Raw genomic sequence first — 13665 nt, 5'->3', positions numbered from 1 at the left:
CAGCCGTGGCCCGGGCCACTGTCTGCACCCCCATCCCCCCCCCCGTTTCCTTCATGGTGCTCCCTGACTCTGTGGTGTGTTTAATTCTGGCTGATTTGGCTCTGGCTGGCTGGCTTCCCCTTGCATCAAGCCCATAATCCCTGTTTCCTCACAGGTCTGGCCCGAAAGGTCTCAATCTTTCTTGACCACAATAAGCAGGGAGGTGAGTGCCTTCCCCTTATCAGTGAGGGCTGGGCGGGAGCCGGCTCCTCTGCTCTGCGCAACAACATTCTTTTGCCCACCGTGCTCTCAGGCGGCAGAGGGTCAGGGCTGTGGTTTTTCTTATTCCTTCATCTGCATACTCTCCTCTGATACAAAAGACCTCATTTGTTGAGCACTCAGATCTCATGGGATGAATGAGGTGGCTGCATGCAGCTCTGGAAAGAGACCTCAGTGAGAGCCATAGACAGGCCTGTCCCTGGGAGCCGAGGCCTCGTGGTCGCGCCTCCCAGCCTCCGTAGTGGCCTCACTCTGGACTGGCTCGAGGACAGTTCAGTTCCGTGCTCCATGCCACCTTCACAGCAGCCTTGGAACGGGAATAATCCCAGTCTACATCTGCTAGAGTAAGGATGGCGCAGCTCTCAGGCTCCCAGGGAAGACGTCTCACGATTCCATTAGGACAGAGATAGATGTCATTCCAAAGTGAGATTTGTGTTCCCACCAAATTTCTTCAAAGAGAATATTTCTCAGAATTGAATGCAGAGTTTCTTTTTTTTTTTTTTAATTTTATTTTATTTTTAAACTTTACATAATTGTATTAGTTTTGCCAAATATCAAAATGAATCCATCACAGGTATACATGTGCTCCCCATCCTGAACCCTCCTCCCTCCTCCCTCCCCATACCATCCCTCTGAGTTGTCCCAGTGCACTAGCCCCAAGCATCCAGTATCGTGCATTGAACCTGGACTGGCATCTCGTTTCATACATGATATTTTACATGTTTCAATGCCATTCTCCCAAATCTTCCCACCCTCTCCCTCTCCCACAGAGTCCATAAGACTGTTCCATACATCAGTGTCTCTTTTGCTGTCTCGTACACAGAGTTATTGTTATCATATTTCTAAATTCCATATATTGGGCCAAAGAACTAAATAGACATTTCTCCAAAGAATGCAGAGTTTCCTAAAGCATCTGTTTCCATCTGAAAATCCATGTATAAATTTGATAGTTACCAAAACGCCCATCTGCAGTTGCCTATGCACACACTGGGTTGGCAAACTTAAAATACACATGCCCGAAATGAGTCCTTTTCTCTCCCGATTTCACTAGTGGGGTAAATTGTAAAGAGATGGAGCCTTATGAATCCTGGCAGCAGATAGAATTCTTGACCTTTAACTTGCAGCATCTGAGTTTAGAGTGTGACCAACCCTGTGGTGACCTCTCCGTCTCTCCACAAGGGTTCCTTGGAGGAAGGCAGTGGTGGCCACGGGTCTGACAGGGTCCCTCGTGCCACCAGAACTGGAGGGATGGAGAAGGAGCTAAGAACAAGATGTCCTTACAAACGTACAAACTCACAGTTTGATATTTTACAAAGGACTCTTGTAGTAAAAAGTTCAAAATGAAGGAAAAATGGAGAAAACCCAGGACTGACTCCATCTTCACTCCTCCGCTTCCCACCAAGTGATAGCAGTGGCGGTAACCAGGAGGGGTTCTCTCAGAAAGGGCCTCAGAGGAGTGACAGGGTCACTTGCCCCAAAACCCTGAAGAGAAACCAGGGAACGCCTTTCACAGCCTTTCCCTGGGGCACCTGGAGGAGAGCAGCCCAGACCCCTGGCTGTCACCTGCGTGGAGGGCAGCAGTGACCCCAGAGGACAGGGAACAGATCATCCAGCACCCGCGTGTGAACTGGATGTAAACCTTGGGCCTCGGTCAGTTGTTGGTATTCGTCACCTGGAGCAGCTGGGCAGTGAGCTGGGCAGCAAGCAGGGCACCAGCCACAGAGTGCTGGGGTAGCTGTTGGGGCTGGGAGGGTCACAGCTGCCCTTCTCTCCCACCTGCACACCTCCTCTGGCGTCACAGGCATCCGGAATCGAATCTTAGCGGGAGGCCCTCTCAAGGCTGGAGCCAGAACGCAAGGCCGGGTGGTGGCTCCCGTGGGCCCGCAGGGCAGGCACACGGGCCACAGGGAATGACAGTTCCCTCCTTGCCCAGGACACGTGTGCCCAGCCCCACTGACAGGGAGCACCTGCACAGGTCTGCTCTGATCCTTCACAGCTGCCAAGTGTCCTGGGCCATCTCCCTAAGTGAGAAACAGAGGTTTAGGTGAAGTCATTTGCCCCTGAATAGCCCAGCTTTCTGTTGCCAGCCCAGTCCTGAGCCTCTGAACCTGCCAGGTGTCTAGAAGTGTTCACAGGCTCTGAGAGAGGCCTTACCTCATGGGGAGGTGCTGCGTCTGCATCCCTGGGGAGGCAGTGGGGGTCACCATCCCACAGGTCTGAGGTTTTCACATGTGCTGGTGGAGTGGGGACCTGCCCTTCCTCCTTTGGAGTTCTAGAACCATCACTCTCAGAGGTCAGATCCCTGTGTTGGTTCTCAAAGGCATATTCCAGACTGGGGGGTCCTTAGAGGTCAGTCTGGACTGGCCGCTGAGCCTGGAGGGCTGATCATGGACATCGCAGAGACTCAAGCCTCTGAAACAACGTGTTTCTTCTTCTCATTGTCTACTGGGCCTGGGTTCTGCCTGGTCCCTGACTTACACGTTCGAGCTTGCTATTCTCCAACCCTCCCTGCACAATGTGCCTATATTTTAATGAAGAAATCCCCTCTTCGGCCAGCTTTTGGAGAGGAACATGTGAGCAGGGCTCGTATCCAGAATAAAGTCAGCTAAGAATCTCTGCCTCCTGGCGAGGGCCACCTCACCCCTGGCTCCTGGGCAGTGAGAGCAACATCACACTAGAGGGACTGTGCTCTTGAGCGCTCAGGGTGCCCGCCCAGCAGGAGAAAGTCTGCAGCACACGCGCAGCCTCCGTTCATTAACCACCCTTGGTGTCCTCAATGCAGCGGCATGGACCAGGAGGAGGGACCCTCTGGAGGGAAGCCCAGAGCAGCTTGCCTGCTCCTGAAAAACAGGAAAGGGCCAGGGGACCAGGGGCTGGGGCTCTCCCCGCCACTGTCACTTCTCTGGGCAAGGGGAAGGAGGGGAACGCTGCTGAGGCCATGCTCCCCAGGAACAGAGTGATGGGAATCTGCACTCTAGTTCAAGATCATGATGTTCCTATCTTATGAGTTTTACTTAAATCACAGCCATCAGTTTTGTTCCTTGTATTCAACACATCAAGGAAGAGTGTCACCTTTTTTTACCATCTTCTCCCAACTCGTGATGAGTCAGATCATCTCTCCTCCACTGTGTCTAGAGGTCGAGACACAGGCTTGGCTGGGAAAGGTCTCAAGGAGGAAAGCCAGTGATTACATTCAGATGTGGGCCGGAGGACCAACCAAGGCCCCAGACCTGCAGGAGAATGAGGTGGGGGCCAGGAGGTGCAGGAAGAGGAACCTTCCTAGAGGTGGGTCAGGATGTGAGCAGACTGTTGTTTTTATCCCAACAGTTTTTACATTGGTCTGAGACTCTTCCACGGATAGGAGCTCACTGTCTTAGGAGACACAGCTTCCACAAACAGGCCCAGCTCAGAAAACAGCCTTGCCCAGAATTGTCTGCACATGCAGGGCACTTGCCTCCCCAACATGCACAGCACTCGGGAAAACCCTAGGAAACCCGTTTCTTACCTCTGCTGGCTTCACCATGCTTTAGAACTAGTTTAAACCAGAATGTGAAGCTCAATAGTCCACATCAGAGAGTCCAGATTTGAAACGGGATTCAGAGCTCATGTAACCTGTGTCTCCAGATCATATGACGGCTGCACGGACACACGTTCCCGTGCCTCCGTGCAGATGGGGACATGGGGCCTGGATGGGGGCTCTATCTCCCCAAATTCATGTGCTGGAGTCCTCACCCCCAGCACTCAGAGGGCAACTGTTTTGAGAGAAGGATCCAGGTGAAATGAAGTCACTGGGCTGAGCCCTAACACAGGGCTCCTACCAGCTCTGAATCCACCATGAAGGAGATGCAGCGAGAAGGAAGCTGCCACTGCTTCATCTGAAGGCCAAGTGGGCCTTCTTGCTCCATTGGGAATGCCCACAGCCTCCTCTCTGCTTCCTGCGTAGGCTTGGGGCTGAGACTCCTCCCAGTCCTTGTGTGGTCCCCCCGGATTCTCCGCACTTGTTCCCATGATCCCAGAGCATCCCAGATGTCACTTGGCCCCATGCTCTCAATGGAGGACCGCTCCTTAATTACACTGCTCCTGAAAACCCCTCAGGGCCAACACGGAGCTCCCAGCAGACTGTTAAGCATGCCTGAGAACACGGGCCACCCCAGCAGTGGTCCATGGATTTAGGAGTCTGTGAGCCTCTGCAGTGACCTGGTGCCCAAAGTCCGGTCCTGGGTGGGTGCATCCTCTGTGATTCATTCACGTAATGCCCACCAGGCACATCATGAGGGGAAGCAGTGGCCTGGTTTCAGGCTCTGCTTGTAGGCTGACTGGTCGCAGTGTGACCTGGGCTTTCCCGGACAGAAGTGGGACTCACATGTCATACCGTTTCATCTGCCATACCTGCAGCCTTGTCACCTGTGGAAACCTTTACAGTACTTTGGGGTGTTTCCTCCTGCCTGAGGTCAGGGCTGTTGCAGTGGAGAGACTGCATTCTAAAAGGTGAAACAAAGGCTGGTCCATTTGTTGTGGGGAGGTGACATTTCTGCAGAGTAGACACAACAGCTGCGGGCAAAACAGGAAGGACGGGGCAGGGGATGTGGGAGGGGATGCCTCTGGAACGGAGACATCATAGCCTCGCGTGGTTGAGAAGGTGACTGAGCACAATATGGAGGGGTTGTGTGGATGTCAGGAGAGGGGCGTTCCAGGCACAGGGTCCAGGTAAGAGGACCAAGCTGGTCCCTTTTGGGCAGAATGGGAGCCCAGTTGGGAGGCCACTGGGAGTCTCTGGAGCAAGGGTCAAGGGACTCAGATCTGAGCAGGAACCTGAAGTGATGTGTACAAATGAGAGTCTGGGGTTCAAGAGGAGATTAGGCACTTGGATGGAACTCTGTAGCCTGAAGGGAACATATGAGAATCATGCCCTCCAGCTCAGGAATTTGGGAGAAGAGTGGGCACCCACAGAGAGAGAAGGGAAAACCACAGAGGCAAACACAGGAGCTGCTGCCACGAGAAGCAGAGACAGATGTATGAAAAAGCACGGTGACTTCAGTTTAGACTTTGGTGTGACCAAAGAAAACATACATGAAGCTATGTCAGTGACAGAATAGGAAAGGACATTTGCAGTATATGAGTTAAACCATCAGTGTCAGAATATAAAAACATACGCAGGGGCCTTCCCTGGTGATTCAGTGGTAAAGAATCCACCTGCCAATGCAAGAGACACAGGTTCGATAGCTGATACGGAAAGATCCCACATGCCTTGGAGCAACGAAGGCCGTGCACCACAACTACTGAGCCTGTGCTCTCGAGCCCAGAACTGCGACTACAGAGCCTGCTTGCCCCAACTGCTGAAGCCCATACAGCCTAGAGCCTGTGCTCCACAGTGAGGGACGCCACCGCAGTGAGAAACCCACACGCTACAATTGGAGAGTAGCCCCGCTCTCTGCTACTAGAGAAAAGCCTGCACCGCACCAAAGACCCAGCACAGCCAAAAATAGAAATAAATAAGTTTTTTAATTATTTAAAGGTATTCAGGCTTCACACACCAATGCTGACCAGGATTTAGGGAAACCACACCCTGTGTCCACTTCTTCTGAGACTGCAGGCCGGTACCCGCTCTGGGAGTGGATGGCCGTTCCTGGGGAAGTTGAAGCACAGATGGACATGTCCCCCTCCTGGTGCTTCCACCGCCTCCTTCCACACAGGGAGCATGGAAACGTTGTCAGGGTGGCATGGCTTACAAACTCAGGGGATCACAGACGTGAAGGGCTCATTCTCCAAGAGCGTGTTACCCACAAATTTATACGAATTAGCCAGATCTGCGTTCATAGGTTTGGGTGAAACCTCACCATATAACCTTACAGAAAAAACACAAGTTGCCAGAAAATATACTCCCAGTTTAAATCGGCAACTTTTGAGATGTAAGAGATGCATTTTGTGGTTTTGGACACATGGCCCTGCATTGGAATGCACAGAGGCAGGCCTGGGAGGATGTCTGCAGCAGGGGGGAAGTTCATCTGGGGAAAGGGCAGGCAAGTGAGGCTTTTATTGTCTTAAATTTCATTTCTTTTCAAGAAAAAAAAAAGTAAAAATGACAAGATATTAGCAACTCAAAAAAAAAAAAAAAAGATATTAGCAACTCTTAGATCTGAGTGGTGTGTTCAGGGATTTCTGTTGTGTTTTTTCTGTATGTTTGAAATACAAGTAAACATTTTAAATCTTATTTTAGAGTCCCTCCTGTGAGATCAGTGCTGCCCTTCGGGAGGCTGAAGGTTCTCACCGTGCCCCCCCTAACCCCGCCCAGTCTGAGGAAAGGGCTACCCCTTGATTCATTCACCACTGATCGTCTGTGGTCAGCCCCCTGCCTCCATGAGGGGCAGCCACGAAGCTGTTCACCCGCAGGGAACTGCAGGACCCAGAGGACTCAGACCTGTGTGCCTCTGACACCCTTTCTCAAGTCTCCAGACCTGCCAGTCATGGCCAGGTGTCCTGGAAGGTGGGCATCTTGGACAAACAGCCCTGAGATCCTGCTCTCCCTCTGGCAGATGCCTGAAAACAGCAGAGATATGGAGAAGGCTCTGAATTGTCACCCCAACCTCAAGCTTGTGTGGGGTTGGAGACCCACCCTATGGGTTGGCACCAGCTGCTTGAGCAACTGCCCAGACCAGGCTCCCTTGGTGACACTGGTGCCTATCGGTATCTCTCCAGGAGCTGGGATGGTGGTGGACTGGGAGCAGGAGACCGGCCTCCTCATGAGCTCGGGAGACGTGCGGATCATCCGGATCTGGGACACAGACCGAGAGATGAAGGTGCAGGTGAGCACACTGTCCCTTGCGGGGCTTCCCTGGGGGCGCAGCGGGCCAGTGTGCACAGACCCCGCTGTCCTCCCCAGCTCCACTCGCCCTCAAGGTCAAGGGCCAAGAATGAGGGTCTATGGAAGTGCTCTGAGCAGGCGGTGTCCCCAGAGGTGGGGGACAGAGGAAAGCAGGCCCAATCAGGCTGCTTCCTACCTTTTAAACGGGTACGATGATTTGGTTTCCTTCCCTGTTGGATTTCTTCCTAGTGTGCGCCCGAGCTGCAAACAACTTCTGATTGGAAAAGCACTTTTCCCCCTCTTGGGGCCCGTTTTTTTGTCTGCTGCTCTTTTCTGCTGAGCGTTCATCACACCTCCTGCCCTTCTCCAGCTTTTACAGCTGCCAGGAGGAGAGGCGAGGGGATGGTTTATGGGTGGCAGGATTCCTCCTGGACCCTTCCCTGAACTAATCAGGAGGTTTAAGAGGGAGCTGACGAAGATTCCTCCTGCCGAAATGTGCTTCATCCTCCTTCTTAGGAGAAGGGGAGACGTTGGAAAGTTTAATGGGCACAGAGGTGTTTACGGCTGTGTCCTCTGGGCTGCGGGCCTCGGGGTCCCGGGCTGTAACTCGGGCAGATGGAGCCTGACTCCCTCTGGGCCCAGCTCCTCCGGCGGCTGGTGCGGGCGGGGCCCTGACCCCAGGGTGCTTGACGGGTCTGTGTCGGCCCTAGGACATCCCCACGGGCGCCGACAGCTGCGTGACGAGCCTCTCCTGCGACTCCCACCGCTCCCTCATTGTGGCCGGGCTCGGCGACGGCTCCATCCGCGTCTATGACAGGAGGATGGCGCTCAGCGAATGGTAACTGGGCCTCGCCTATCCCTCCATCTCCTGGGCTCAGGGGGAGCGAGCCCCCAGGGCCAGACGGCCACTTCCCCCAGTGCCTCACCCCCCAGCGCGTGGAGGAGCACAGCTTCCCACCAGCCGTGGACGGGCTGTTCTGAACACAGGCTGAGGGGGGACATCTCGGCGAGGCGCTGCCTTCCCAGTCTCCATTCCCCCCTGAACACAGATAAGGCTGCTGCCTCCCAGGTCAAACTCATGAACAGCTGAGGAGATGGCGTTAGGGACACTTGTGGACACTGGGCCACACATGTTCACATGGTCGTGGCTGCTCTGGGCACCGCCACTCTGCCCTGGGCTGAGGCCCCCAGGGGCCCTGCCCCATGCCCCGTGTGGGCCGGTGAGCATGGAGGTCCAGATGCTTGTCACACAGAGCTGGTAAATGACAGAGCCCACGGGACCACAGGCCCGGGCTCCAAAGTGATGTTTACTGAACACCCACCTTGTCCCATGGAATGGGGAGCAGCAGGTGGGCCCGTGTGCAGCCACAGGAGCTAACGGGATCCTCGGGGGAGGGGACAGGACAGGGGACGGGGCTGAGCTGGGCCTGAGCACAGGTGAACCCCATCAGTGACACCAGCAGGAAGAGAGTGAGGCTCTGAGGGTGCAGGGCTGGGAGCAGCCGGGAGGACCAGTATGGACCCATGCAGCCAGCAGGGGCGCCAGCCAGTCCGGCAGGAGTTTGGGCCTGAGGCTTGGATGACGAGTGGGCCCAAGGCAGCCCCTGGTTCTCATGGTCCCTGCAGGTCTCTGCAGGAGAGTCCCCACCGAAAACCTACACTGCCCACCAGAAGCAGCCATCATGGAAGTGGGGGAGCAAGGTTCCTTTCTGGGGTGATGAAAATATTCTAAAATTGTGTGATGGTCACACAGCTGTAAAAACGTGTCAAATCAGTGAATACATGCTTACAGGAGACTCTTACGTATGTGAATCAAATGTCAATCAGACTTATTGTAAGAAGCCTCCCTGGGCAGGCAGTGACCTGGCAAATGGACAAGAGCTGAGGGTCACAGAGCGGCCGGGAGGGAGGCGCTGGGGTCCCCAGACCTCCTCTTTGGCCTGAGGTCTGAGACAGATACACGGGGGCTGCTGCGCACCCCTGGGCAGAGACCTGTGTGTGCTGAGTGTGACTGTGTCCTGGACCCTTCCCGGGGGTCACACTCTGACCCCACCTCCCCATCACGTGCATCCCAATCCCGCTGCCAGTCATGGACCATACCAGGCTTCCAGGAAAGCCCGTGTCCCTCTGTTTCAACAGCTTTACAGTCTGGGGTTCTCAGTCCCAGCCCTCAAACCTACAGGGAGATGCAATGTGAAGTCCTAGTAGGGGGGCTGGCAGTGCCTGGGGCCCCAAGAGGGCATGACAGCCACCCCGCCTGCAGAGGCCCCAGCATGGCCTGAGGTGCCCATGGAGGGGCATGCCAGTGGTGCGGGATCACTCAGTCATTCGCGGCGAACTTGAGACAGTGAGGGCTGACCTCAGGGCATGGGCGGACCGTGGACACTTTACATAAGTGCCTGGTTCCCTCTGCTCAAAACAAAGTCCACTCTGCCTCCCGTCTTGATGCCTCGGAGCGTCAGGGACGCCACAGCTGTGCCAGGGCCCTGACCCCTCCTTCCTCCCCTCCAGCCGCGTCATGACCTACCGGGAGCACACGGCCTGGGTGGTGAAGGCCTACCTCCAGAAGCACCCCGAGGGCCACATCATGAGCGTCAGGTAATGAGCGTGGAATATTCATGAGACATTTTGCTGTAAAAACATTATTTTCCCTCCATCTAAAATATGTCCTTGGTATTTAAACAGCTGGGAAATATGGCATTTCAGGGTAGTAATTAACTTCTGCTCTGGGACTGGCCAGAAAGGTCAGGGCCAGCACCAGGGCAGGGACAGCAGGTCCTCCCGCTGGAGAGCCTGGCCTGCGGGCGTCCTGTGGGCGGCAGGAGAGAGGGGTGAACGAGGCAACCGGGGCACAGCCTCTCCGCATCAGCAGCATCTGCCAGGCATGTGCCAGGATCACCGTGCAGATCCATCGTCTGCCCATAAATCTATTCCTGCTGCCTGGTAAATCCTGTGCTGAGAGCGGCGGATATTTATTTGCCCGTTAAAGGGACAGCAAATGTAATTTACTATCACAAAATCACCATTTCTCCAAAGAGATGCTCTTCCTTTGTTTGTAATGTGGAAACAGAGCACAGCTCTCAAAACGCTGCCTGCCAGGCCCAGGGCAGGAAGAGGTGACCTCCTATCTTCCCCTCCCACCCATCACCACATTCCCTGCTATGCAAAATCTAATATCCGGCCGGAAATGAACAAATAACTCACAGCCTCCCCCAGGTCTTTGCTCACCCTGCTGTGTGCCTCAGCGGCTAGGCCTTTTCTGCCTGTAGGGAGGGGTCCCCGGGGCTCAGCAGCGGGCCTGGCGCCAGAGTCAGTGGGGTGGGTGCATGTGCCATCCAGGGGCCTCCCTGGACACTCTGAGGGTCCAGGGGACCGTGGCCTTGAATAGCACATGTGGACGGCCCCTGACTGCACGTGGTGCATCCTGGGGCCCCAGTATGCCCACCCAGCATCACCACGACCCACTCCCGCAGCGTCAACGGGGATGTGCGCTTCTTTGACCCTCGGCTGCCGGAGTCTGTGAACGTCATGCAGATCGTGAAGGGGCTGACAGCGCTCGACATCCACCCCCAGGCAAACCTGATTGCGTGGTAGGTGCTGCCTCTTCTCTGCCCCTTCCCGCGCTGCCCAGACAGCTCCCGGGCCCTGTGTAAACAGCAGGCACCATGACCCACCCCCACACCTGTGGAGGAGAGCTGGGTGGAGGGACTGAGTGTGGGGCCCCTTTGCTGCTCCTCACCTGCCTGGCCTCACAGCCCTTGAGGCTCAGGCCCCCTCATGGGGGTGACCAGAGAGGAGCCCCCTCTCCCCATGGACACACCCACTCCCCGCGCTGACCGCCAGGCCTTCTCCTATGCAGTGGCTCCATGAACCAGTTCACCGCCATCTACAACGGCAGCGGAGAGCTGATCAACCATATCAAGTACTACGACGGCTTCATGGGCCAGCGGGTCGGTGCCATCAGCTGCCTGGCCTTCCACCCACACTGGGTCTGTGTCTCTGCCCCCATCAAGGGCTGGGGGTTCGGGGGGCATGGGGAGGTGCTAGCAGCGGCAGGCAGAGGCCCCCGCCCCTCACTGCAGTCGGCCACCCTAGGATCTCCAGGGGCCATAGCCCCCAGACTGCACTCCCTCTGGAAGCAGTGTCAAATTCCCTGTCACTCAGGGAAGACATGAAGTAGCCCCGCTCTTCGCGACCCCTCTGGCCCCTGCATAGACCCCAGACCCAGAGAAAGCTCCCCTTGAAAAGTCCACTGGGGTAGGAGCAGCCCAGACCCCATGACCCGGGTGACAGCACCGTCCTAAATTACAGTCAGCCGTGCGGCTGGGGGCTGCTGTGTTGTAAATTAGGATTCTCCCTACCTGCCTGTGTGCAGCGCGAGGCTCCCCAGGAGCCTGGCATGTGGCTCTCTGCCAAAACGCATGGCATGAGGTTCCCAGAGCTGTCCCTGGGGAGCCATGCTGGAAAGAAAAACATGGGCGGTGTGCGGAGCGGGCGGGTTCCCTGTGACAGGGCGGAGGTGAGGAATCTGCACGAGCTGTGTGGCCCAGGAGCCCGTCATTTCCACGCTGGCCTTGCGGGCGGAGTTGAGGTGACCAGGCCTGGCCTACACACCCCCGCCAGCCGCTCACCCCCTGCTCTCTCCTCCCTCCCGCAGCCGCACCTGGCCGTGGGCAGCAATGACTACTACATCTCCGTGTACTCGGTGGAGAAGCGTGTCAGATAGCGGCCCCTCCCCACAGGCCGCCGTGTACATAGGGGACCCAACCACGCTGCCCTGAACACTGGCCCGAACCAGCTGCTGAGGGCTCGCAAGGGCCCGCACTGTCTGTCTGTCTGTCTTCGCTGTCATGCCCAGGAGCCCAGAGAAGGGGGCTCTGCTGGAGTCCTTGGTGTGACGGTGGCTGCTCTGCTGAGACACGGCTCCCGGACGGAGGACACGGCCCTGTACGTTCCAGTCCCCCCCCGTCCTGTTGTCGTCTGAGGTTTAAGGGGGTAACACACTTGCTTTATTTTCCAAGCGATGCGAGCATTAGTCTCCAAACCAGACGGAAGCCAGCTCCTGGGGCTGCGTCCCTGCCGGCGTGGGCTCCTGGGGTGGTCCGAGGCCACTGGCTGAGGTGGAGGCTTGAGACTGAGTGAAGGACAGATGGAGGTGGCCTGCCACCCGCTGGTTGTCACCCCAGGCCGTCTGGCCAAACCCCAGAGCCCGAGCGTACCCCTCCCCACAGGCAGGCCTCCCGTCTGAGTGTCGGCAGGAGGGGCTCTGGTTTGGAAGGAGAGGCAGGTCCCTTGGGCCACAGGGCTTGTTTCTCTCAAGTGCTGCTCTTTCCCGGCCGGTGCAGGGAACCCTGGCCTCCCCACCCGTGCCCCACATGCGTCACATGAGCACACGTGGAGGGGCCGCCCAGCCCCAAGTATCCAGGGCTGAACGGTGCCGCCCCACCCCTCTGTCCCCACACACATGGGGGCAGCTCACACCTGCAAGGGACACAGGAGGGCTCCCAGGTAGGCGGCAGCTTCACGCGTGTCTGTTGCATGCACGTATCTGTGGAGGGGCCCTGAGCAGCCATGCCTGGAATGCAAGACACAACCACGATGATGATATTTTGAAAATCATTTTTTCCATTTTCCTTGGGAATCAGGATTATTCAAAGATAGAGGAGTGAGCTGGCTTAGTTAATTCTGCCGGTAAGAGGCCAATAATAGTGGGAATGTGAGGAAGAGCCGTGCTGTGGACCTGCGGGGGCTGGACAGGGCACAGGGCTGGGCCAGGAGCTGGACGTGACTGCTCCCCCAAGAAAGTTCCAGGACGGTGTCCACCGCGTGCTGGGTGAGTGAGCGGCGTGCGGGTAGGGAAGGCCACAGAAAGCTCAGCTCACCCAGTGCTCCAGACACGGCGACTTGGGAACCTTCCAGAAGCTGAGCTCTACCCACAGATGCCGAGCTGACTGCCCACAGCCGATTTCACAGAGCAGTTCCACTCCACATTTTGAGCTCATGTGTGGTTCTGTTTGTTTTGAGACAAAACTATCCCCAGGCGAAGCGCGGGGGCCCCAGTGGGGCTGTCTTCACAGGTCTGATGCGAAAATTCAATCATGAAGTTACAGAGGCTCGAGAGAGTGCGACCTAAGGGTTCATTTATCTCTATTTATTTTATCAAAATGAGAACTGAAAGACTTTGATGAAACATGGAATTGTAACACAAAAAGCAAGAAGGATAAACTGTTAATAAAAGATAAATACGCAGAGGGCTGGCTGGAGGCGCTGTCCTTTAAGGCAAGTCCTCCGTGCCCTCGGGGCTCCAGGTACAAGGTGGTGGTTCCCGGCCCTTGGCCCCCTCGGGCACAGCCCCAGCCTTGTGGCTTGGACAGTTGGCCCAAGAGAAGGCCCTAGATTTGGGGTCACCCCACTCTGCCTGTGAGCCCAGGCTCCCAGAGGGAATCCCTCTGCCACTTCCTGTGTCTTTTTTACTTACCACCTACAGTTAGAAGCCAGAAGGCTGCGTCTGGGTTCTGTCCTGGGGATCCGTCTTCCCACCCTCATCCTGTGGCTTGGGGACCCCGATTCCTTCCTTAGCCAGCATCCCCTCTGATCCCAGCCTG

At 56.1% G+C, this 13665-nt stretch overlaps 1 protein-coding gene across 3 annotated transcripts in view; it reads left to right on the top strand.

Annotated features, from left to right (window-relative positions):
- The window catches only part of RPTOR (regulatory associated protein of MTOR complex 1), a 323106-nt gene extending 309795 nt beyond the window's left edge, over positions 1 to 13311 (top strand). For 2 of the 3 annotated variants that reach the window (XM_019981167.2, XM_070774383.1), the window contains exons 29-35: positions 155 to 202; positions 6955 to 7061; positions 7771 to 7898; positions 9572 to 9658; positions 10534 to 10650; positions 10920 to 11049; positions 11718 to 13311. In XM_019981167.2, the coding sequence (XP_019836726.2) occupies positions 155 to 202; positions 6955 to 7061; positions 7771 to 7898; positions 9572 to 9658; positions 10534 to 10650; positions 10920 to 11049; positions 11718 to 11786 (686 nt within the window). In that variant the 3' untranslated portion in view covers positions 11787 to 13311. The remainder of the gene's footprint in view (positions 1 to 154; positions 203 to 6954; positions 7062 to 7770; positions 7899 to 9571; positions 9659 to 10533; positions 10651 to 10919; positions 11050 to 11717) is intronic. The other variant, XM_019981168.2, reaches the window with a different exon arrangement.
- Positions 13312 to 13665: the final 354 nt, after the last annotated feature.

The sequence above is a fragment of the Bos indicus genome, chromosome 19, assembly GCF_029378745.1.
Source record: "Bos indicus isolate NIAB-ARS_2022 breed Sahiwal x Tharparkar chromosome 19, NIAB-ARS_B.indTharparkar_mat_pri_1.0, whole genome shotgun sequence".
NCBI lineage: Eukaryota > Metazoa > Chordata > Mammalia > Artiodactyla > Bovidae > Bos > Bos indicus.
The sequence above is the reverse complement of the archived record's forward strand: the minus strand, read 5'-3'. Positions and strand labels throughout refer to the sequence as shown.